This window comes from Thermobia domestica, chromosome 17, assembly GCF_964235325.1.
Source record: "Thermobia domestica chromosome 17, izTheDome1.hap1.1, whole genome shotgun sequence".
In the NCBI taxonomy this organism is placed as follows: Eukaryota; Metazoa; Arthropoda; class Insecta; order Zygentoma; family Lepismatidae; genus Thermobia; species Thermobia domestica.
The window spans coordinates 75356684-75382896 of NC_137470.1; the positions used below are offsets into that span (position 1 = coordinate 75356684).

The 26213-nt window shown below is 37.2% G+C and overlaps 1 protein-coding gene across 6 annotated transcripts in view; it reads right to left on the minus strand.

Annotated features, from left to right (window-relative positions):
- Positions 1 to 26213, minus strand: part of LOC145673752 (putative serine protease K12H4.7) — a 72571-nt gene that overhangs the window by 14009 nt on the left and 32349 nt on the right. For all 6 annotated transcript variants that reach the window (XM_081743497.1, XM_081743496.1, XM_081743498.1 and 3 more), the window contains exons 6-8: positions 19017 to 19333; positions 12477 to 12609; positions 3437 to 3606 (exon numbers count right to left, since the gene is read on the minus strand). In XM_081743497.1, the coding sequence (XP_081599623.1) occupies positions 3437 to 3606; positions 12477 to 12609; positions 19017 to 19333 (620 nt within the window). The remainder of the gene's footprint in view (positions 1 to 3436; positions 3607 to 12476; positions 12610 to 19016; positions 19334 to 26213) is intronic.

Genomic DNA, 26213 nt, shown 5'->3' on the forward strand with positions numbered 1-26213 from the left:
ACTAATTTTCTTTCTATGCAGTATCGTCAGCACTAATTTAACACTAATTTCCTGTATGGGTTGAGTGGGTAGGGCTAGTGTGAACCTAGCCCCACCCAGAATCTTTTTCGGTTTTTGACGTTTTAGTAACAGCACATTTTTTTTTTTTTTTTTTTTTTTTTTTAACATTGCAGGTCGTCAGCACTAATTGTTGTCATATGTTTTAAAATTAGTGCGGGTGTGGACGGGGCCGGGTTTAGGGACATAAAACATGAGTAAATTCTTTGTCTTACAGATGGAGCTTATGATAGTAACTATAATTACTAAACAAATAGATTGTGGACACTTTTGTAAACAACCAGGTATTACCACGAGGTATTCCTTAGCTCCAGCAGTAAGCATACCAGACATTATACTATCACTCCAGGTATATACTGTATATATATATATATATATATATTATATATATATACAGGGTGTCCCGTAAGTTCGTTTACACATATATTGAAGATACGAAAAAATGATAACAACGATGTTGTTAGAAAGTATGTGTTTTCAATCTAAAATGTCGGAATTTTCGGAACTGGACCAACCATTTGGGCTCTACACTAGTATAGCTCCCAATAGTAAAGAAAAATGCAACGTTGCCACGTCTTTGTTGAACAACAATGAAGAAAAGTGCGTTTGGTTTAAAGTATCCTGGGCCAAGGAGAATAGAAGGAACGGCTATGACACGCAGCGTCCATCCAAGGCAGTGGCGTCACCATCAGAAGGGGAGAGGGCAGGTATGAAAAAAAAAACTGAATTGAATTTATTCACGGAAAACTGGGATTAATGGCTTAATGATGTCAACGAGATGAGACAAGAGGGCACTTGAATAAAATTAGAAAGGGCGTAAGTGCCAAATTAAAAAAAAAAAAAAGTCGATGAACATGAGACATCACAATACAAGTTAAACGGGTACTGTGACCATATGAATGCTTTTAAAACAGAAGCAACATCTTTTAAGCTATAAATTCCTTATAAACATACTCTGCTTGGTACTAAGACAACTTTGAACGATACAATTCAATTCTACTTATTACGGCACTTAGATCTTGTCTTATTATTCAATTGTTGTCTCGTCTGAAAACAGAAGTCCCAGTATCGTCACGTTTCCAGACAAATTCAAACGAGACAGATTGTCTCGCGTTGTGCAGGGGTAGCGTGCCTGCCTGCTACACGGCATTTGGGTAAACCAAACGTGGGCACGAACCCTGCTTCGACTGGACCCTCTGATTAAGGCTCTTCCTGGTTTTCCTCAGTCTCCCAGAGTGCATACCGGGATGGTCCATTCTCTCAGGCCAGGACCGCTTTCTTCCCCGGTCCTACACTCATCTAAAGGATCGATGTGACCTCAGAGTGGAGGCCCAGTTTCTCCTTGTGTCATTTCCATAAACAAATAAATAAAGATTCTCGGTTGGGGAGCATAATTATTCATTTGCAGGTCTCGTCTTGACTCGTAAACTTGTTGCATCATCTCATTTCGTTGAATGGTCTTCTATGCCGTGTATGATCTTTCGAAACGAGACGAGACGAGACACGAGAATGTTCTGGTCTATTGAGCAATACAAATTATGTCATTGGAAGGGGATTAAAAAATGTAGAAGCCAGCTATTTGAGATGTACCATCCCAGGATTCGTCTGATGGGCGACACTGGCATACCATCCTTCTTCCTTTGACAAATGAATGACATCAAGAGATGGCAAGTCATGCAAGAGGTACCAGTAACATAAAAAGGACACTGGTTCAAAAAACACTGTAAACAATTTAATAGAGGCTGAATTCATCTCAGTATCGCCAGACATTAGAGCGCTTAAAAATGAAACTGATCGAGGTTTGAACCATGACCGCATGGATAGCCTGTATCGTAGTCAGACGCGTTACCGACTGAGCTACGAAGATTTGTATAGGAAGTGGGAAATAGTCGAAGTGAAATAAACAAAGTGAAAGGAAATGCTTGAATTGAGACCCGTTTAACTTGTATTACGATAACTAATATTTACCGATTTTTCTCTGGTTTTTGAGTTTTTGCACTTACGCCCTGTCTAATTTTATTCAATTGTCCTCTTGTCTCATCTCGTTGACATCACTAAGCCATTAATAACAGTTTTCCATGAATAAATTGAATTCAACTTCTATTTCGCACCTGCCCCCTCCCCTTCTGATGGTGACGCCACTGCCTTGGATTGACGTTGCGTATGATCTTTCTTCATATCTTTCATTGTGGCCGTCTCTTTTATTCTCCTTGGCCCAGGATACTTTCAACCAAACGCACTTTTCTTCATTGTTGTTCGAAGACGTGGCAACGTTGCATTTTTCTTTACCATTGGGCGCTATACCAGTGCAGAGCCCAAATGGTTGGTCCAATTCCGAAAATTCCTACATTTTAGATTGAAAACACATACTTTCCAACAACATTACTCTCTTGACATTTTCTCGTATCTTCAATAGTTACCAGGATGGCCTATTTAAACGGACTTATGGGACATCCTGTATATGTATATATATACGGTGTTCTAAAAGTGGCGTCTACGGGCTACAGACCACTATTCTACAAGTCAAAATAAAGCAAAAAAATATATAATTGTATGCCTTCCGAATCTTCCTCTATAGACACGATGTGCAGTATGTGGCTGCGTCGCAGATAAAGAATCAAGGAGTAGATCTACCAATTCATCAAATAGTTACCAATCCATCAGATAGCAGTCAAAGTCGATACACGTTCACACTGGCACCACTTATTAGCGTAACAATCGATATAACTGTTTGATGAATTCGTAGAGTGATGCTAATGGTTCTAAGTTGATATTCGACGTTGCCTATTGTGGAATTTTTTATATATATATAGTACTTTATTACTCGATAACTACTAGCCGGACCTGAACCAAACTTGGAGGGCAAGTAACTGTACATAATCACTGAGCAAATAATATATACCGTGGACATCTTAATTCCTTAACGATTACGACAACTTCACGAATCGATATCTACTTTCAGGTTTCTCGTTCGCAAAACGCTATTATATGTACAACAATTACTTCCATAGTAACCTTATATTTGGAATCAGCACCCTCGATTTACTCGACCGTTTCTAAACGTTCTCACTTCTTCTCGTCCGTACGTCTGTATCTCCTCAGACAGACTTTAGATTAGGGAGTCAGCATACTCAAATCATTTAATTTCCTCTTCCATTCGTACTGCACTGTTGGACTGATCACTAAATCATGAGAGGCTACTAAGAGCGAGAGTATCTGAAAGTGAGTGAAGTCTTGGGTATCAGAGATAGGACACGAGTTTCATGTACACGGATAAGTGAACTTACAAAAAAACATAATTTCAGAAAACCACGTATTGGTTGTTACTTTTAGTCAATAGCTTATTTCATTATCAATGGCTAAATGAAATAGGACTCACCTTCAATATATATAGCGCGAGCGTCTTCGCTTAAGTTCTTCCGAATTCCCAGAGCATGCCAAGGGTCAATAGATCCATGAACAAATACTACTCTACTTATCTCCAACCCCAATGCGCCGTACAACGTATTCGTCCTTTCAATTCCATAGTTTAACAAATTTGAGCCAAAGCTGTGAAGAAAAACATTGCATTCGAATAAATATAATGGTGAAGAATTTGGCTATTGTACGTCAAAACTAACATCATTATCAAAACCATATGTTTATGTTTAAGAACAAAATTTAAAGTGTTCATCGTTAGCGCAATTTTAACTTCTTAATCAATTTTTTTGAATGCACCTATAAGTGCTTCATTCATAAAACCGTTAATATTAGTTTGAATAAGATAAAAAAAAAAAGATTAAAACTAGAGGTAAAGGGGTAGCCATACTAAATTTGAGTAAAAAGTCAAACCTTCAGCCTTGTTGATTTCCATTTATTCATTACTCCATTTTGAAGTCTTCTTTAGTGGCGATGATGTGTACTGTAGACTCAAGTAAAAGTTTTCTTTATTTTCATCTCCTTATCATTTACCAATTTCACACGGTTTCATATAATAGAAGGTATCTTTTTAATTCAACAAGGGGAAGATAAATTCACTCACTCATTGTTCATTGACTTTAATTCCTGGCGTGGCTCAGTGATAGAGTGTTTGCCTCAACTATGTGGGGTCGTTGGTTCGATCCATGATCATGCCAAGTGAACTTTGTGGTGGACAAACACCGTGTGCGTGGGTTTCCTCGGGGTTCTTCCGTTTCCTCCCACTTTGTTCATACCATCATTTCATTCATTCCTCATTATCACCGTCTCCTTTAGCCTACACTGAATAACTGTGCTTCATTTTTTTTTTAACTCCTGGCATTAGATTGTTGGAAAGCTTCATACAATATTCTATTTACTAAAGTTATTGTATAACATATTTCTTAAATCAAGGGGAGTTAAATTCACTCACTTCTTCTCGAGTAATTTTAAACTCAAGTAGTGGCGATGATTGGGAAGTCTCAGGAAAACCATACTCTCTCTCTTCCACTCTCTCCTTTTTTTAATGAAAGTTATACGCTTGCGTAGGCAACGAAACTTACATAGCATTTTTGGGCTTGGAAAAAATTGTTTGATATTGTAGCTAGGAAGAATAGAACAGGTCAAGATTCTGAAGGAATTCGGAATAAACTGTAAGGAGCAAAGAATGTGTATAAGTTGTACAAAAAACAACAGTAGTTTCGGTAGAAGAAAGAAAGAAAAAAAATTCTCAAAAGAATCACGCAAGGATGCTTACTGTCACCGACATCTTGTTTAGTCTCTACATTCGAGAATCAATAAAAGAAATCGAGTGCACTCACAGCTTGGAAATAACTGCTCATAGACAGAAAATCTACACGGTTGGATTTGTGCACGACATAGCGCTGTTGACAGACCATAGAGGCAGCAGGTTTAAATAGAATGCAACGGGTGCTTAGTCACAAATTCTATATGAAGTTCATTCCCGGCGGGAGCTCATGTGGTTCGGATTCCACGTTAATCAGTAGGTCCACGTCTCATATAGCCTCGCTGCTGAAAGGGACGCTAAATTAAAATCAAATCAAATCAACTCCATATGAAGATCAACAAGAGCAAACCAAAAGTTGTGAGATGCCCAACAAAAGACACAACAAGATAATTACGTTAACTATCTATTGAAAAAACAGAATTCAAAAATTCGCGTTCATACAAGATTTAAAATGAAATGAAATGAAATCTTTCAGTTTTACGTCCCACGTTTATACCGGTTAGGCTAAAGGAGACGGTGATAATGAGAAATGAATGAAATGGTGGAATGAAGAAAGGAGGAGGAAACGGGAGAACCCCGAGAAAACCCACGCACACGGTGTTTGTCCACCACAAAGTCCACACGGCGCGAGGTGGGATCGAAGCAGGGACCCCAAGCACCGGAGGTGAACGCTCTACCACTGAGCCACCGCGCTCCCCCCTCATACAAGAGTTATTGTGTGGACTTACGGACGGATACAAGTAATCGTTACCCGTTAGGATGTTAACGGATTGACAGCATTAACGAAACTAGTCGAGATAATTATATTAACTATCTATTGAAAACCAGACTCCAAATATTGGCATTCATTCAAGGGTTATTGCGTGGACTAAGGGACGGATACAAGTGATCGTCAACCGTAAATATGTTAACGGATTCAATCCATTAACGAACTTGGTCTAGAGAATTTTATTGGCTATCTATTGCAACAAGCAGAATTCAAAAATTCGCATTTGTACAAGAGTTATTGTGTGGACTAACGGATTGAATTCATTAACGAACTTGGTCGAGATAATTATATTGGTTATCTACCAATGGAGAAAAGAAAACAATTCAAAAATTCGCATTCATACAAGAGACATTGTATGGACTAACGGATGGATACAAGTGATCGCTGTCCATTAAGATGTTAACGGAATGACTCCATTAACGAACTTGCTCGAGATAATTACATTAGCTATCTACTGCGAAAAACAGAATTCAAATATTCACTTCCGTTGAAAAGTTATCTGTAGAGTAACGGGCGTAGTAACATTACAATAAGTCCTACTTGCATGAAAAATTGATAAGAGATGAAAAATTAGGAGTAGTGGGTGAGTATAACTACATGGGAAGTGTGATAAAGAAGGAAGAAGTGAAAAATATATTGGAAGGAGAATAACAGCGGGCCCAGGAGCTAGTACCAAGCCGAAAGAAACAAAATGAAATGAAATCCTCCCACGATTATGCGAGCATCAAGTCGAAAAATGGAAGATATGGAAAAAGGAGATAATCGAAACAACACAACAAGATAGTGTACACAAGCACGTAGATACCAATCCCTATATACGGATCGGAGACCCGTACAACGATGCACAGTGGGGCGAGAACGCAAAAAGCTGGCCAAAAGTAAAAAAACGAAAGTTAGTAATATAGGGATTTCTTTTATGTAGTTGGCTAATGTTAGAAGAGCCCAAATCCATAAATAGAATAGGGTTTTTACTTTATTCTTACTACCTGAGTCACTCTTAAGTAGACCCTTCAGCAGGTCAAATGCGTAGAGAACAATAGAAGAATTGTGACGCGCCCTTTCAAACGGTTGTAACTTTCGAATGCGTTCATAGTTTTTAAATCTGTAAAGTTTTCCTATATTGTACTGGTAAGTAGAATAAGTGTATGAAGTGAAAAAATAATAATAATGATGTAATAATTTATAATTTGAATCGCAAGTCAGGCAAAATTTTCACATTGTTTATATATTTTATTAACTTACAACGTTGAAAACATTATGTGCACCCTTGTGCACCACGTTCATATTTTGTAGAATGGTAGTCTGAATATTAATTAATGCTGTAGACAAAAACGTAGCTGCCAAAACGTGCCAATCTGACTTTGGTGCACGTTTTTGAAAGAAACAGAAAATTTATTAATTTAGTAATGTTAAGTATATATGTATACATTATGTATAGACAAATGTAGGAACAGACATTTATATAATTATAATATAAAATATAAAATAATAAAAATTATGAAAATAAAATTATAAAAAAATAATAAATAAAAGTCTACGACTTTTTTGACTTTTGCAAATTTTGTTCCGCCATTTTGTTTTTTTCAACTTTTGTTGCAGAATCGTAATCAGCAACCTCAATAACCTCTTTATCGCCACTTTTGAGAACATTTCTACGACTTTTTCGACTTCTGCAAATTTTATTCCGCCATTTTGAATCCGCCATTTTTTTTTTTCAATTTCAGTTGCAGAATCTTAATCAGCAACCTCAATAACCCCTTAATACTAAATTTCATTCAATTTGAATATAGTTGTCATCTTTTGGCCAGCTTTTTGTGTTTTCGCCCCACTGTGCGATGGAGACAAAGGAAAAAAAACTACAGGCAACAGAGGTGAAAGTTCTGAGAATAATAGAAGGAAAAACAAGCAAGAACTAGTCAGAAACTTTAAAATAAGGGGAAGGTAGAAGTGGAAAATATAGAACAGATTAAGAGGGGGAGAATAAGATGGTTTCGCCTCGTGAAAGGAATGAAGAAGATAGGATAGCAAAGAAATAGTTAGAAAGAAAGTGTTAGAAACCGAAGAAAATAAAAGAAGACAGAGAAAGCGAAGGAAAATATGGTTAAGAAAGTGAAAGAAGCCACAAAAGAGAGATTGAAAGCATGAAAAAGATGTTGAGGGAAGAAATGTGGAAAAACTGAAATGAAGTGAAATCCTTTAACGTCCCAATTTTACGTTAAAGGGCTAAGGAAAACGGATTATTTCGGCAAGTGAATGATGGAAGAATTGGTGCAATGATAATGTGGGAGGAAATGGGTGTATCTCGAGAAAACCCACGGACACGATGTTGTCCACCAGAAACTTACTTGGCCGGGGATTGGAAGAAATGTGGAGAGAAAGAGTGAGATGGGAGGCTCTGATCCAACGTCTCACTTGGGAGGCAGCCGGGAAAGGGACAAGATGAGGAAAACAAATAATTTAAGTTATTGTGGAATTGACAAATGGGCAGACACAGAAATGTAGGTTGAGTCGAATGGCAAAGGTAGAGGACTTACATTTGTATGTGTCTATGTGTTTCAGAATAACTTTCGTAAAAATATATTCTATCCTAATAAAACTTGATAGTTGTCTGTCTTCAACCCCACAAAATAAACTAATTGCTTAAGGTTAATTCCATGAAGAATAAAGGAAAAAAATCAACCCCATGTTACAAGTTTGTACATATATATAATGTGATAATGGAACAAATTTGCAGTGTATGCAAAGATATATATATATATATATATATATATATATATATATATATATATATATATATGGTGTTTCAAAAGAACACGGACAACGTTTCGGAGGTGTTTCCTGACACCGTGATGAGACGAAAAGTCTAGAGCAACCTGGATGCACAAATGCTTCCTTTCAAAGTTACAGGCTGCTGAAAACATGAAAAATTGAACTTTAAACGTCCATAACTCCAAAACTATGGAACTTACCGTAGCCAGGCCAAGACTTAACTGAAGAACTAGTACGTGCCCTATCCAAATATCCAAGTTTCAGAATCCGGCGGTATTTCCGCAACAATTTTTATGGACATAGCTGGAGAATACTTCAAATTATATGCCGGTAACCAAACTCAATCTACAAAAATTGCTGCGTGAGCACCTTAGGATTCTGAAGCTTGTACTTTTGGATAGGACTCATATTAGTTCCTCAGTGGAAGTCTTGACCCGACTACGGTAGGTCCCACAGTTTTGAAGCTATGGACCTTTAAAGTTCATTTTGCGAGTTCTCGGCAGCCTACAACTCCGAAAGGGAGCATTTGTGCATTTAGGTTGATCTATACTTTTTGTCTTATCTTGGTGTCAGGAATCACCTCTCAAATGTTGTCGGTGTTGTTCTGAAACACACACTCTCTTTATATATCTTCTCAATCATCCCCAATATTTGCAGGTGCATATATTCAGTCAGGGGGAAAGGAGAAAATTCAAACCCAACTCAGAAATTTCATTATGTATATACAAGGTATGATCAAAAAGGACAGTGAATGTAGTTGCATAGAGCCGAAACCAATGCGGTTAAAACCTATATGTTTAAAACAAAACTGCTTTTGTTGTAAACGGATCCGGTTTTCGGAGAACGGAACTCTACTCTGGTGAGAAACCGAAACCGGATTTTGGATAAAGCCGAAACCAGTTTCGGTGGGAAAACCGAACCGGTTTTGGAGAAAACCGAAGTTTTGGTTTTTCTAGAAACCGGTTTCCATTTTTTAAAATAAAAACCGGTTTCGCAAATCCCTAGTTATAACGTCATTCAACAGGTGATCGTTCAACCTTGTAGAGGAGGAATAAATGTTGGAATTCTTATAATCGAACGTAAAGTATTGCGCCATTAAGAGAAGTGAACTTTCTGCAAAACTGCACTACATTTTACAATTTTATTTCGATCAAGACGCAAATGCTGTTCAGGTCCGTGAAGAAATATGTGTCGTTTACGGGCACTATATAATATCAAAAGCAATATGTAAAAGTTGGTTCGGTCAATTTTGTTCTGGAAATTTCGATATCCAAGATACTCCTCACAGGGGGCGACCAATCACAGCAGAACTGGATGACATTATGGCAAAAATCGAAGAAGAACTGCATTCATGACATCGCCAATGACTTAAGCACCCATCGCCAAATAGTGTTAAATCATTTGGGAAAGCTGTTTACAAACAAAGCTCGACGTTTCGGTGTCATTTGATCTGACTCAAAAGATATTTACTCTATCGAATTTCTATCAGGGAATCTCGACTGAAACGAACAAACTCGAGCTATTTCGAAAGCTGTTGTTCGCGGGTAACGAAAAGCAGATAATATACAACAATGTGACAAAAAGGTCGTGGCTGATGCGCGCAGAAGTTCTACAATGTGTGGCAAAGCCTCCACTGATGCCCAGGAAGGTTATACTGTGCATTTGGTGGGATTGGAAGGGAATCGTGCATTAGAAGCTGCTGCCGCATTACAGAATGATAGACTTGGACCTTGTATTGTCGACAATTAGGACGAGTGTGAGGGCCCCGGTGGCTCAGTGGTAGAGCGTTCACCTCTGGTGCTAGGGGTCCCTGGTTCGATCCCAGCCCCCGCCAAGTGAATTTTGTGGTGGACAAACATCGTGTGCGTGGGTTTTCTCGGGGTTCTCCCATTTCCTCCCACTTTCTTCATTCCACCATTTCATTCATCACTCATCATCACCGTCTCCTTTAGCCTAACCGGCATAACCGTGGGACGTAAAACGTAAAGATTTCATTTCATTTCATCTTCAATTAGGACGAGTGCACCTAGCAATTAAAAAAAGAAGAAGAAGAAAACGGAAGAGTGGCGGAAAAGATGGACTTTGAATTTGTTATTTTGTCCATTCTGTGAACTAGTACTTGAACTTGAGCCTAATGAGTATGTCTCGGTGGATTTTGCAACACTATCACCACTTTCGGTATTCACACTACTAGTTAGAGGAAAGCTATATGCACTACAAGTATTAATCGATTGCTTTCTACCCAAAAAAGATGTAATTTTCAAGACAGTTTTACGAATATTTTCTTGTCGTAGCCGCCTTTTCTTTCTTTTCAAAGCACCGCTCTCACTCATTATGAATATAAAATAAGTAGTCTGAGCTGTAAGAAAGTTTTTCTTCTGTTACATAGACCTTCAAAACACACAGATATCGTATCAAATGTTTGTACACACAACACACCGCACACGTAATTAATGTTTTTTCTGAACACAGTCTGCCTTTACTGTTTCGTTCACTTGCCAACACTCACTTCTCACTGCTGCAGTATTGTTAGTTTCCCGACTCAAAATTTCCCGCCCGAGGACCCGAAATTTCCTGATCTAGTTCAATATTCCCCACCGAAGGAAATTATATAGCCTATAAAAGCTGACCGTACAGACTTTCCCTCTTTTCGGTTCGTGGTGCTTGACCTACAAGTCATGTCTCCCAAAGATAGCCGAAAAAAAAAAAAAAAAAACAAAGACGGAAGGGTGGAAGATCATTGCCGACCAATACAAAACTGAAAAGCATGTTGATTCGACCTATTAGGAGGCTAGGGTGAAGACCCCCTTGGAAGCGTATTCTCAATTTTGACATCCAAAAGCTCAATACTTTCTAGGCAACCTATAATGTGTAAAAAGTTTTGTTTGCTATGCCAGGACATGTAATGCCAATGGATAAATTTTAGTTTCAATTACTCGCAAGGTCCTCGTGATTATACCCTTTTAAGTTTTAGTGCCTATTTTTAAGTACAAGGATAGTATCTTCATTATTCCATTAAAAAAGTACTAATAAAGCTTTTTACTTCGCATTCTTTTTTTAAAAAATCAAGCATGGAGGCATTGTAGAACACGTTACGTATGGTTTCACGCCTTTCTACGTCGAGGCATAGGGTGTGATGACGTCATAAATTCTTTTTGGTCATGCCTATTTTTATTATTTTTTGCGGGCTTACTTTTGCACGTAGAAGGCTGAAATTTTGCACACACATTCAGTGCACCAATTAGTGGGTTTCAGATTCTTTTCAGATCTGCGTAAAACTGGGGGGTCCAGAGGGGCAAAGGTAAAAAAAAAGTGGGATATTTTTAACAAAAAATACCTTTCTTCTCGATTTTCCCAACTAAGATACATGATGGAGACATGTGAATGGTACTGTTTGAAAGGATGTTCTATTCTGAACAGAATAGTGGACAACTATGATCGTAGGATAAATAGGAATGTCTGAGGAAATTTTTATCTTACATCTGGGTTTTTTGGGGTAATCTCGAGCACTGTGGGGCTCATTGATAAATATTTTTCCGTCCTTACTATTCAAGATAGATGTTTGAAATTCTGTACACACATTTAGTTCTCCCCTTGGTATTTTTCAGTTTGACTTTAAGACCTGTCAGACAGGGGGAGGTATTCAGAAGGGGCTCAAAATTAAAAAAAAAAAAAATACCGATTTTTCTCAAAATTCCCCGCCTCAGGAACATGACAGAGAAATGAGAATGGTACCGGTTGAAACGCTGTTCTATTCTGAAGAAAATGAGGAACAAAATGAAATGAAATCTTTAAGTTTAACGTTCCACTGTTATGCCGGTTAGGCTAAAGGAGACGGTGATAATGAGAAATGAGTGAAATGGTGGAAAGAAGAAGGTGGGAGGAAACGGGAGAACCCGAGAAAACCCCCGAGCACGATGTTCGTCTACCACAAAGTCTACACAGCGCGAGCTGGGATCGAACCACGGACCCCAAGCACGGGAGGTGAACGCTCTACCACTGAGCCACCGCGCCCCCAAAATGAGGAACAAGCCATGATCCTAGGGTAAAAAGGGGTAGATAATGTAGCTGCTTGACTGGAAGTGTATAATTTACCTGAAAAAAGCCATTTCAAGAATTCTTCATCACTAAAACTGAAGTAAGTGATTGAACCTAAAAATTACAGAGCCAAAAGCTTTATAAAGGATATCAACTTACCGCGGTCCAAATATATCAGAACACTGTTGAATAAAAAAATCAGCTGGAAAGCTGCTTCCAAAAGGTTGGTCTTTCAAACTTGATGTTTGGAAAAAGCCAAATTCGGTACAAGTCTGGTACGTCCACTGGCGACCTGCAAATAATCGTAACTGTTATGTAGTCCGTACTTCGATCTAACCAAGACTTTCTTAAAAGATTTTACACTAGCGAACATTTTTTTTTTTCTTTCTTTCCTTTCCTTTAATTGTTATCCACATATATATACTAAACCTTTGAAAGTAAGTGAAGAACAAAAAAGTTCTCTGCAATATTTTACGTTTAAGATGATGATCTACAAAACTTGGTAGCCTACCACGATGAAACTACAAATTGGCCTGATGTTCAATACGGTCAACAGGAAGCATTTATGAAGAAAGAGGAAAGTAAGGTAGCTTAGTGACAGAGCGCTCATTTCTGGTGCGTGGGGATACCAGGTCAGGTGACCATGTCTGAGTTTTCTCAGAGTTCTCTCATTGCTTCCCACATGCTCTTTTTGGCATTTTAAAAATAATTATCCACTTTATTTTCATCCATCTGCTTTAGAAAAAGTGAAATAAAATCTTTCAGTTTTATGTGCCAGTTATGCCCTGTAGGCGAAAGACGATGATGATAAGGATGAATGAAATGGTGGAATGAAGATAGTGGGAGGAGACGGGAGGAACCCTAAAAACCACACATACGCTGTTTGTCCGCCACAAAGTCCACATGGTGCTTATGTGGATTCATAATAATTTCAAAAACACTGCAAGCTGGGATCGAACCAGAGACCCCACGTCCAGAGGTGACCGTTCTGCCACTGGGCCACAACGGCCCCCATCCAGTCTTTAGATTAAAGACAACCGAGGTACACGAACTGAAGATATCATTCCATTTCATTTGATATGATGGATTACTTAGTTTTTCTTATCAAATTTATTTTTATCACTTAACAACAAGCATTGTCAAGAGAGTTTCAAGGAAGGTATTATTTCCTAAATAAAATAGGTCAGTACAGAATTTTAATTAATGCATATATATATATATATATATATATATATATATATATATATATATATACACAGGGTGTTTCAGATAAAACGTCCAGTGCTTATAAATCCGAAATGACTGAGAATAAAAAGATGAAACAAAAACTGAGATAGGAAAATGTCATAGGGCACATCACATGGTGTTGTTGTGGAGACCCCGAGGGCCCTCCTCCAAGGGGGCCCAGGGGCCAACTTCAAATTTTCAAATGGGAACACGTATTGAATCATACTTCATTCAATAGTACTTGAAAAACGAAACAACTTTTGTAGGAAACCATTTTCGATTTGGGCCACCGTTTTCAAAATGGCCGCAAAAAGTGGGTTCTGTATCAGATAAAACGTCCAGTACTTATAGGCCTAAATCAGAAACGGCTGATAATAGAGAGATGAAACAAAAATTGAGATAGAAACGATGATAAAGCATATCAAGTGGTGGTGTTGTGGTGACCCTCAGGAAACTCAGTGAAGGGGGCCTAGATGCCAACTTCAAACTGATACAGAACTTTTTGCGGCCATTTTGAAAACGGTGCCCCAAATCGAAAATTGTTTCCTACAAAAGTTGTTTCGTATTTCAAGGACTATTGAATGAGGTATGATTCAATACATGTTCCCGTTTGAAAATTTGAAGTTGGCCTCTGGGCCCCCTTGAAGGAGGGCCCTGTGGGTCACCACGACAACACCATGTCATGCGCCCTATGACATTTTCCTATCTCAGTTTTTGTTTTATCTTTTTATTCTCAGCCATTTCGGATTTATAAGCACTGGACGTTTTATCTGATATAGGACCCACTTTTTGCGGCCATTTAAAAACGGTGGCCCAAATCAAGAATTGTTTCCTACAAAAGTTGTTTCGTTTTTCAAGTACTATTGAATGAGGTATGAATCAATACATGTTCCTATTTGAAAATTTGAAGTTGGCCCCTGGGCCCCCTTGAAGGAGGGCCCTGGGGGTCACCACAACAACACCATGTGATGCGCCCTATGACATTTTCCTATCTCAGTTTTTGTTTCATCTTTTTATTCTCAGCCGTTTCGGATTTATAAGCACTGGACGTTTTATCTGAAACACCCTGTATATAACGTTTTATTAACACATGTCAAAGTATTTGAGGAGTTAGTGGCAAAAAAAAAAAAAAAAAAGAAAAGAAAAGAAAGAAAAAACTAATGTTTTCACCTGTTTACTGTTTAAAATACTACTTGCAGTTGGGTGTTCTGTTCATACATGTGTAAAACTGTCTTATACTCGCAAGTTTGGTTTTATATTTTGAACTAGCCTTTGGCTAGCTCGGGGCTCCGTCCCCAGACCCCCGCGTTTGCTCAGCCTACGGCCTCGCATCTCTTATGTACCAGTCTTTGTATCAAAAGTGAATTTCGTGCACTTGCTCTTAATATTTCGTAAATTGGGCTAGCTGGAGGCGTTGCCCTAAACCCCTGCGTGTCCTCGACCTACGGTCTCGCACCTCTTAACCCCACAATTCTACTTAATTCCAAGTTTTCTTAGCCAACTTTTGTATTCCAAGAAAACTGACATTTAAATAATATTGGAATTTCTTCATTCCCCCTTTAGACCTCTTAAAAACTAAAAATATTCACTTTTGGCCATTTTTCTTGTGGGGTAGCCCCGGAAGGCTACAATCATGCCAGAAGTGCCTAAACATTTTGGAATGTAGAAGATGTCCCATGAAAAATTATATGGGAAAGACTTTTCACTTCCCCATAAAACCACTCTAAAATTGGAAACTTTTATTCTCGGTGATTTACTTGGTAACGCTAATAAAAACGTACAAGCAAACCGAATTTCATGTTTTTACTCCAATCCCAAGTATCTAAAATATGAGATTATAGGTCCAAAAAATAGAACCATTTAAATAACATGGGGAGTTTCTTCATCTCCCTTTTACACCCCTTAAAAATATTAACTTTTGGCAATTTTCCTACGGGTTAGTCCCGAAAAGTTACAATCGGGCCAAATTTCAACTTTCCACGTCTTCCAGAAGTACCATTAGTTTATGTCAGTTCAGGTAGTTTTATATATAGTTAGGATTAGGATATTTGTGACAGTGTAGAACATAACTTGTGAAATGCGTATTTCATTTTACTGAATTTATGTATATTCTTCAAGTTACGGGAGCAAAGAAAATTAATATGAGGTTTTATTAAATTGTAAGATAATAATAATCATCAATAATGTCATTACACTCCAGAGTTAGTTAGAAATGTTTACGAAATAATATTTCTTCCTCCTCTTTTTCGAAAACCTGTGCGCTACGAAGGTGAAAATTTGCAACACTTGTGGTAGTTAATTAAGAATGGATCATGTTTTGGGGAATAAAATACATAAAACTATTTATCGGAATTTGTGTGCATTAAAAGGTAAACTTAATAAATCGCAATTCCTAAATTGAACGGAAGCAATGCTTTTCTATGACAATTTATATAACGTTACAAGAATTTAGAGCCACTAAGAAAATAAACTTACTGAGAAGTAATTTTATTAACTCACTCTTTGGATTAAGAACAAAGGCCGGCCCTAGGCAATTTGCCGCCCCGTGCAATGGCATCATTTGCTGCCCCCTTTTCTCCAGAAAGCACAAATGTTAAAAGCCACGATTTTAAGTATGATACCCCATCATGAACAAGGAAAGGGAGAGAAAAGGCACTCGAATTCGGAAAGGCCTAAATAGCACAAATACATCTTTTTTTTTTTTTTTTTTTTTTTTTTTGTTCAAATACCAATTATATCTGTTCTACAATGTTAGTGAAAGATAAACCAAACACACCTGCAGAGGAAAGATGCTAATCCTTTTTATAGAATTCAAAATCGAGCTTCAATCTCAATATATCAGTTTGCAATTCCAGTGTAATTACCTCTTTTATCTTTATTTCTTGATTTTTCTTCATCATCTGTTTTTTTTTTCCCCTCTTGTTTCCAACTTCAACGATGGAACTTGTTTCTGACAAAGACAGAACTAGTTTTCACATCAAAACTGTCTAACTAAATGGAACATTTGTTCGCTACTGTTCGAGAACTGAGTACTTGTATTTGACAACAATTAAGCAAGTCATGCTGGGATTTGTTTGACCATTTGCTTTAGCACTGTCCATGTGACTATAAATTAATATCACCTAAACATGATGTATGAATGTAGTATTGAAATAGAAGGTTAGCTTAGTAAAATCAGGAAGTCTATTTCCAACAAGAAATATTTATTTTAAATAATATAGTTACGACAGACAGGTTTTGCCGCTCCTCGAAACATGCCGCCACGTGCAAATGCACATGTTGCACACATGGTAGAGCATGTTGGTACATCTTAATTTATTGTTCGTATTACTATACTAGATTTCTAAACGAACCTCTAATTTAAACATTAACATGGTCACATCGTAACCTAAGCTCACAACTGCTTCCAAACCAAATGCATTAGGCACTAAAATGATTTTGAAATAAAGAAGTACGAGACGCTCATGTTGGTTATCCAAATTAACAGGACTAGTATTTGTAAGGTTTCACTGACAATACGACACATTGAACAAAGCAACGCAAACCCGTGCATGTATTAATAAAACACAACTGTCCAAAACTAAAAATATAACAATATTCTGCATAAGATTGTATAGTCCAGGGGAGGCCAACCCGTCGAAACGGTCTACTAATCGACCAGTAAGAGGTAGCCCCTGGTGCTCTGTGATATCCTGTTTTTATTGATCACCTATTATAACACATACGTAGACCACAAGTGACTTCTGAAATGAAAGGTAGTCTTCTAACATAAAAAGGTTGGCCATCCTTGGATAACACTACAATACAATTGATGTTATCACTTGCCTCACTCTTGTATTATCTGTCGAACTTTTCAAATTCGATGTTATATCGCGTTTTGAACATAAATTTATTAGTGTCATTGAAGCACAGGGAGAAGTTTCAGTTACATTCTTGAAACTAACATTTTTCGGGCAAATTTTAGTTGAGACATATGAGCTTCACACGTTTGTCACATAAATTATGACACTGAAAAATTATAAACACTGATTATCATAATTTAGGATTTGTAATAAACAGATATCAGATTTTTACGCTAATGCATATTTTGTTTCCTTATATGCATCTCTGTTAAACTCGATGGGGGTTTCTAACAACAATAATACAGCTCAAATTTGGAGTTTTATAGTGCATATAAATGTATATTTAAAAGGTTAGAGCACATATTAGTGCTTTAGAGCATATTCAGCATATTATATAACGTTTTATTTCAGATGTAAGCTTAGAGGATGCAGTTAGTCCAGTTCCAGTTTGTATGTTTAATGCATTTAAATTTCTATGCAACAGAATGTCTTTTTGTATGAGAATGAAAGAATGCCTTGTTTGCGGAGGACCATTAATGTTTTCAACCGATCAGCAGAGCAAAGACGCTAACAATTACGAAGACGTACAGAGAAACTGATAATGATAAAGACATTGTGATATCGTCTCGACATCAATTCAGAAACAAGAGACAAGAGGAATGGTGCTCAGTGAATGCTTAACTCTAGTTGATGAAGTTCTGCACGAATTCCAGTCAGTTTCTGATAAATTCCGGGGGCTCTGTGAAAAAGAATGACGGATATTACTGCCAGAAACTCCGACTACAAAACAGTTGAAGCCCTAGAAGAATCCCTCCAAGTGTTAAATTTCAACTTGCCAGAAAATATAGATACTAAACCTGCACCTCTCTATAAATTCTGTCCAGTAACATCTATTCATGTTAACAGGTCATTTTCTGGCTACAAATATCTCAAACTGACACCAAAATAAATAAATAAATAAATAAAATAAAAAATAAAGGGAATCGTCTTGTGATATATGGTATGGCGAATTACCGGAAGAAGCAGACCTATCCTTAAAAAAGATTTTTTTATTTATTTTTACAGTGGAAACGTGTAGAAAAGTGACGCTCGTGTTATTTCGTGTAAATTAAATGCACTCTAGAATACAAATGTGAAGAAAAACTAGAGAGATCGTGTTCTCATATCACTTTCTTTTAATCCCTTATATATATATATATATATATATATATATATATATATATATATATATATATATATATATATATATATATATATATATATATATATGAGTGTATAAACTGTAACTGTCTTAAAATAAATATAAAGAAAAGTCCCTGAAAGGTAAAGTACACTTTCAATATTATATTTCACCTAGAACACTTTGTCATTTATGGTGCATGTTTGAAAATATTCTCTTTCACTGCATTGTTAGTGCATATTAAGTGTATATTTTAACAAATTTAACAGCATAGTTGCATGCATATTTCATTAATTTTACTAGACATAAAAATCCGATGTCTAGTAATAAATCTGCTTTAAAAACCTAAAAATTTTCTTTGAATCTACGCAATATTACGCGATGACTAAACTTAACAATTCAGAAAGGCTTATAGGTACAACTACAATATGTTCAAAGAAATTGCCTTACCACCAGCAGCAGAAGAAGAATTCCATGAGACCTCCCTACTTCCGTTGATCATTTTATCGTATTTATAGTCTAAACACTGCTGCCCATAAGCGTCGAGTAGCAAATTACTGACAGCTGCATATCGATGGACTTCCACTCCAAGACTCTCGTTAAGCATAATGCTGCAAACACTATCAATCGTTACATTGGTCGCTTTCGCTCCTTCGAACTCACGGTTATCCTTATTATACTGTACAACACCTGCAATATTCCCGGCTAATGTCTCATAGAAGTTCGACACATCATTCTTGTTTGTGGCATCTAAAGGATCACACAACCTAACAGACACGCAGAAAGAAAGAAAAAAGATCCATGTCAATAAAATGAACTGCAGAGAAACAACAAAAACATCAATTTTCAAATTCTCTAGTAAGCCTAAAGTAGAGCCTTATTAGATCGCCACTAAGTTAAGGTTTGATCAATAATAATAAAATTAAAAAACAGTTGAGAATGCTTAGATATTGAATTGAATGATTCGATGCAGAAGGGGAACAGGGATTACAAACTAAAGCGAAATTCAATAAACCGCAGGTGACAACGGAAGTAAAAAAAATATTTCGATTATTGAAGCTAACGCTGCAAACCCGTTACCTGCTGCAACAAACCTGAAAACAACTTTAGGTCTAGAATGCAGTGTAGAGACATGTAACTGTACTCACATTATTTGTTCTGCTTTGCAGGTCAAACTAACAGATATACATGCTCGCTTCGAGTTCGCAAGGACGCACATCAAAAAGCCACAAGACTTCAGGAACCGTGTAATCGAGAGTGATGAGATGACGTTTACTTTATACGACGGCTGAAACATGTTAAAACGTTATATTGTTTTACCAAAACATCTTCAAAATGGAGGGTTCAAAATTGAGAAATTTGCAACATATCATCTCTCTATGACTTACGGTTCCTGAGATATGGCTCTTTAAATCTCCCGAAATCCGAAACTTTTTGGCCAATATCTGGACAACAGTAGCCAGTTTGCCAGTGGCTACCGGTTACTATCTGATCCCAAAATGTTCACCATCCTCTTAAGTATTGATCAACACTAATATCATCTCTCTATGACTTACGGTTCCCGGGATATCGCCCCTTAAATCTCCCGAAATCGGAAGTTTTTTGGACATATCTCGCAAACGGTATGAGTGACGTGAAAATTTCCATAACTTCTTTCAGATAGTTTTTCATGCTCAATCAAATAGAAGGCTCAAAATTGAAAAATTCGCAAATAACAAACACAGACAGGACAGAGAATTCAGAGCGAACTGTTTAAGTTCGTTGATAAGATACAATTAGCGTACGCGCCTTCAGTTCGGAGACCCGGGTTCGATTCCCGGCGGGAGCTCATGTCGTTCGAATTCCACGATAAGCTGTAGGTCCAAGTCTCATATACCTCCCTACTGGAAGAAAAGATAAAGTATAATCCCTCTCTCTCTTTCACAATAAAAAATATGTCATTTTCAAGTATAGCTCGTAATAATAATAACTGACCCTTCTTTATTATATCATCATAAAACCTAGATTTCTGCCTCTTCAACATATTCACTTAAAAACCACAGTCTTATTCACACAGCGTTTTGTTTGGTCTCACAAAGAAATTCTTATGGAGTGAAAGTCATGTTTTTCGAATGCTGAAACTGAAAAATACCGAAATGATTTAAATGCATTTGTGAGTTTAGCGAGATTGTTCAGCAGCGAAGCTATATGAGACGTGGAATTAGTTTCACGTGAGATCCGAACATGAGCTCTCACCGGAAATCGAACCCCGGTCTCCCACTACAAAGTCGCGTACGCTAACCGTTTAGCCACGAGGGAGCTCAAATATTCAAATGAATTTGAAAAAATTACAAAGCAGTCTGTTACTCCTGAATGTCCATCATCATTACGAACACATTTCAAGCAGATTTTCGAAGTACGTAAATACTGAATCAAGTGTTCCATGGTTACGATTTCAGATGAAAGTTAAGAGCAGATTAAGCTGATGAAATAACAGTGTAGGAAGAAAAGGGGAATCCTGAAACCTCACACAGAAGATATCCTTTTACGTTGAAATTCATCTGATGCAACCAAAATTCGACTACGTGAATCTCTAATTCAGAACTGACCACTCTACCAGAGAACTACCGTGGAATCTCCGTGAATATTACATAATATGTATAATGACATTGTTCAGAAGAGAAATAATATGTGTAAAAATGAATGTTGGTTTATTTATTTGTCCGACATATTAATCCACACCATTTGCTTAACATAATTCTAAATAACTGCAACGAAGAGAACGTAGTCTGAAAGAGACCATAGGCTATTTACAATTTTTTGATACTATCCTAAGGGGGAAAAAATGAAATAAAATCCTTGAGTTTTACGTCCCACAATTATGCCGGTTAGGCTAAAGGAGACTGCAATTATGAGAAATGAATGAAATGGTGGAATGAAGAAAGTGGGAGGAAACGGGAGAACCCCGAGAAAACCCGCAAGCACGGTGTTTGTCCAACACAAAGTCCACACGGAGCGAGCTGGGATCGAACCAGGGACCCGAAGCACCGGAGGTGAACGCTCTACCACAGCCACCACGCCCCCCTATCCTAAGGGGGAGGGACAGGAGTTGAAAAGGGAAGAGGTGGTTTAAAATTTATGCCAACAGTGGAATATCTCACAAGGTTCTCAAAGTTAAGAAGATAGAACTCTGATTGTAAATACATATTTAGACTTCCAATCTATGCTATGCAAAAGTGTCGGAAGTCTTAGAGAACGGTTTTGTCTCTCCGTCTGTCGACAGGTATGAGAGCAAAAACAGTAACAGATATCGAGAATCAGTTTCTTGCAATCGATTCAGCGTCCCACGGATAGGTTCCATCTCGTCCGTTAACTCTCTATTCAAACCGGAGGTGGTTCAAATTAGTCATTTCCGATGTCAACTTTTATCGCCATAGAACGAAAACGTTAAGAAATAGCGAGAAGCGGTTTTCAGCAAACCATTTAGCGTCTTAAGACAACGTATCATGACTATTCACAACACTATCAAAACATGAAGTGGTTCAGATTTACAACTACTTCCGGTTCCAATACAGGTATCAACGTTTATCTTCATAGAATGAAAATGGTAACAGATGGCGAGACGCGGTTTATTGGAAAGGATTCGGAGCCTCAGAACAAAATACCATGACTATCTACAATGCTAACGAAACAGGAAGTGATTCGAATTTACTATTACTTCCGGTTTCAATACTGATTTCCTTAAGACTAAAAACAGTAAATGCAATCAAGATGTGGTTATTTGAAATCAGTTTAGCGTCCCAAGAATAAGTTCCATCTTCTCCGTTAACTCTTTATTCAAACCGGAAGTAGTTAAAATTAGCCATTTCTGCTTTCAACGTTTATCCCCATAGAACGAAAATGGTAACAGACAGCAAGAAGCGGCTTTTTTTTTTTTTTTTTTTTTTTTTTTTTTGTAAACGATTTAGTCTCTGAAGACGACATATCATGACAATCCTTAACACTCTACCAAGACCGGAAAGTGGTTTGAATTTAGTACTACTTCCGGTTTCAATACTGATTTTCGTAGACCGAAAACGGTAAATGCTATGAAGATACATTTTTTTCTTGGGAGGGGGGCATTCGATTTATCATCCCAAGAAAGGTTATATCTGCTAGGAAGTGGTTGAAATAAACGATTTTTAGTTTCAATTTTTATTGCCCTAGAACAAAAACAGTAAGGGATAGCGAGTAATGTGTTTTTGATATGGATTCGGTCTCCGAGGAACAAGTTGTATTTTTGATCTCATTACTCGATTGTAACCACTACTTCAAGTTTGAGTATTGAATTCGCTTAGTTTGGAAGTCTTACTTTCACACTGTGAAGCGAAACTCACTTGTTATAAAGAAGTTGCCATACATATACGACTTACGATCTGAAAACATCTCTTACAATCTGTAGGAGTAAAACATCCGTAGCACCCCTAAAGGGGTGGGAAAAGAGTGAATGTAAAAATAATCGAAAACGACCGATATTACAGCCGATTTCATAGTTCTTGGGGTGGTTGAGATGAATAGTGACATTTCAGATGCTGTCTAAGTCCACGTTCAGCCTTCATCTGCACGGGAGTGAGAAGAGGTGAAAAATAAAATGTTCAAAATGACCGTAATTCATGACGAATTCATAAATTTCGGAGTCGCCAAGGTGATTGATAATAGTCCTAATGACACTTAAGCTCCACGTTAGTCAAGAATGTGCCTGTCTGCTGGAGTGGTAATTGGCCGGGGCAACTGTCATTATTTACTCTACTCAGTTCTTTGTCTTATGACCGGGGCAACGCCAAAGGCGTTGAACATGTCAGCTGGTCCGGGAATTACTGGGGGCAACGCCGAACTGTCAATTCCCGAGTTAGCTGATATGCATATTCTTGACTAAACTTGGACTTAAATATCACCAATCAACCTTAGAGACCCCGAAAACTATGGATTCGACAGTAATCTAGGTTATTCTTGACAATTTATTTACCTCCTTCTTACCTTCTATGCCGATGAGGCTGACCTTGGATTTAGACAACATCGGGAGTGTTACTATTCATCATCAGCGATCACGAAAACTATGGATTCCACACTAATATCTGTCACTTTCGACTATTTTCACATGTCACGGCCTTCCCAATTTCCCATGGGTGCTAGGGATGTTTTACCCCCACAGTATTTTTTCCCCAGATTGTGTATGTGTATGCCAACTGTTTAATTATTTTAAATAAGAATCTCAAATTCGAATTTCATCCGAGATATAGACACCTTATTATAATAACTGTAATTCCCACCCTTTTTTCCTTCTCTCCCCCCTTTCCTGTCTTCTAAGACAAATATCAAAAAATGTTGAAGATCGTGTCTAATTATTTTGTCAGAAGTCCATATATATCAAATTTCATTTCTCTAACATTCAGAGATTCCGAGATATGGTCATTTCAAGACAATAATTGCCACTCCTCTCCTTACCGTCGAATTCCCAAATATCGTTCTTTACTGGGATCTTACATCAAAAATCTATACCCTGTCCAAATTCAAAGTTTTTAGCTTAAGCGGTTTGGCCTGGATGTTGGTCAATGTCAGTCAGTCAGGACTACTTTTACATCTCTTCGCATGACTAATATACAGATCCTTCTAGGTGAAATTAGATCATCAATTGTTTGAGTAAATGTTACGACACTGACACGGCATACAATGATCTTGTCCAGGTACTGCACATTTATTCTGGATAGTTGTAATTATTATTAGAATTAATAAATTTAATATTACTTCTTACTTCAGCTCTAAGTATTGTTCGACATGGGAAATCCCTTACGTAAGTATTAATTAACGTCTGCCGAAAACTATTTGTATTTCTTTATATTTACTGAACTGAATACGCATATTATGCCTCTCCACATATGTATTGCATAACAGAAATACGTAGTGTCTATGAAAAAGAAATATTGCACATCTTCCCTAATCCTATCTATCTATGTGTAGTGTCACTATCTCAAGTTTCTTTACCACTTCAAATGCATTTCACTATTGATAGAAATTCTCTTGGTCCCTGCCAACTGAAGTAAGTGGTTTATTTTCAACTTGCACAGTGGTGCTATTCTAATTTTTTAACAACCGTCTCTCTCTCTCTCTCTCTCTCATATTTTATATATATATATATATATATATATATATATATATATATATATATATATATATATATATATATATATATATATATAGTGGTCGAAGTGAGACTGTATGCGGTGGCACGCCATACCGCCTCTGGTTTTTCAGTGATGAAGACATACCGTCACTGGAAAGTGGAATATATCTTTAATAAATCCATTTTTATACACAGTAATTGACAAATAGCTTTGCACGGCAAAGATTTAACTTCTTATTTAAGGAACTTCCTTTGTGCCTACAATGATAAAGAAATACATATACTTTCTGAGTCCGATATTTACGACGGAAAAAGGTAAAGTTTATGCAATCAAAAAATCTGTTGTTTTTATTTTACGTCTTTCCAAAAATTGGCAGAACACTGTGAGTACGTGTGCGGTGATTATTTGTGTACGTGAGTGTATCCTTAATATTTAGCGTAGCGATATTTTTAGTTAATGGAAGTTAAGTATTTTCAATATGCAGAAATTCTTAGTAAAAATAAAAAAGCAGCTGTCTTGCTTGCTTCCCCAATAAATTCATTAATTAGGAAGTTAATCCTCATCACAGGAATTTCACTGCATTTCCTGATTACCTTACTAAACTACAATGGGAGGCCAAATTTAAAGTACATACGGAGAATAGTGGATTTGGTTGTTCTATCTGTAAAGGTGCGAAGGAAACTTCGGGTTCATTCAAATAATAATAATAATAATAATAATAATAATAATAATAATAATAATAATAATAATAATAATAATAATAATAATAAATGAGCATGGGCGAATTTAGGGGTTGTCTGGTGTGGAGGGAGGCGGACCTTCCAGGCTGTCTGAAATACACCTCAGTCGAGTAGGGGTCCGGGAGTTATTCCACTTGTTTAAAAATTATTAATATAAGTAAAAACTGTTTTTGAGCATTTTCGTGTATAATTCTCTATAATACAACATAAGGGGATTTTTTATATTTTTTTCAGAAAGTTGGGCGGGGGAGGACAAAACTTCATTCTCCCTTTCCCCGTAACTACGAAGAAGCCTTCCTATAGTTTTGAGTCATTATATACATAAAAATACAATCTTTTAGGCAACATACCCTCATTGTATTTGAAAATTTAGATAGCCGATATGTCGAGTCAAAATTTTAATTAAACATACCGCCTCTGCTTTTTTCCCCACTTCGAAAACTAGGTAGTTGAAGAGTACTTCATATTATATGCCCCTAGCCAAACTGCCTCTATAAAAATTGTTGTGGAAGCATCTCCGGGTTCTGAGACACGCATTTTTGGATAGAGCACATAATAGTTCCTAAGTGAAGTCTTGACCCGACTACGGTAGGTCCCATAGTTTTGGAGCTATGGACCTTTAAAGTTCATTTTTTCGTGTTTTCGGCAGCCTATAACACCGAAAGGAAGCATTTGTGCACCCTGGATGGTCTATACTTTTGGCCTTATCTTAGTGTCAGGAATCACTTTCCAAACGTTGTCAGTGTTGTTTTGAAACACCCTGTATA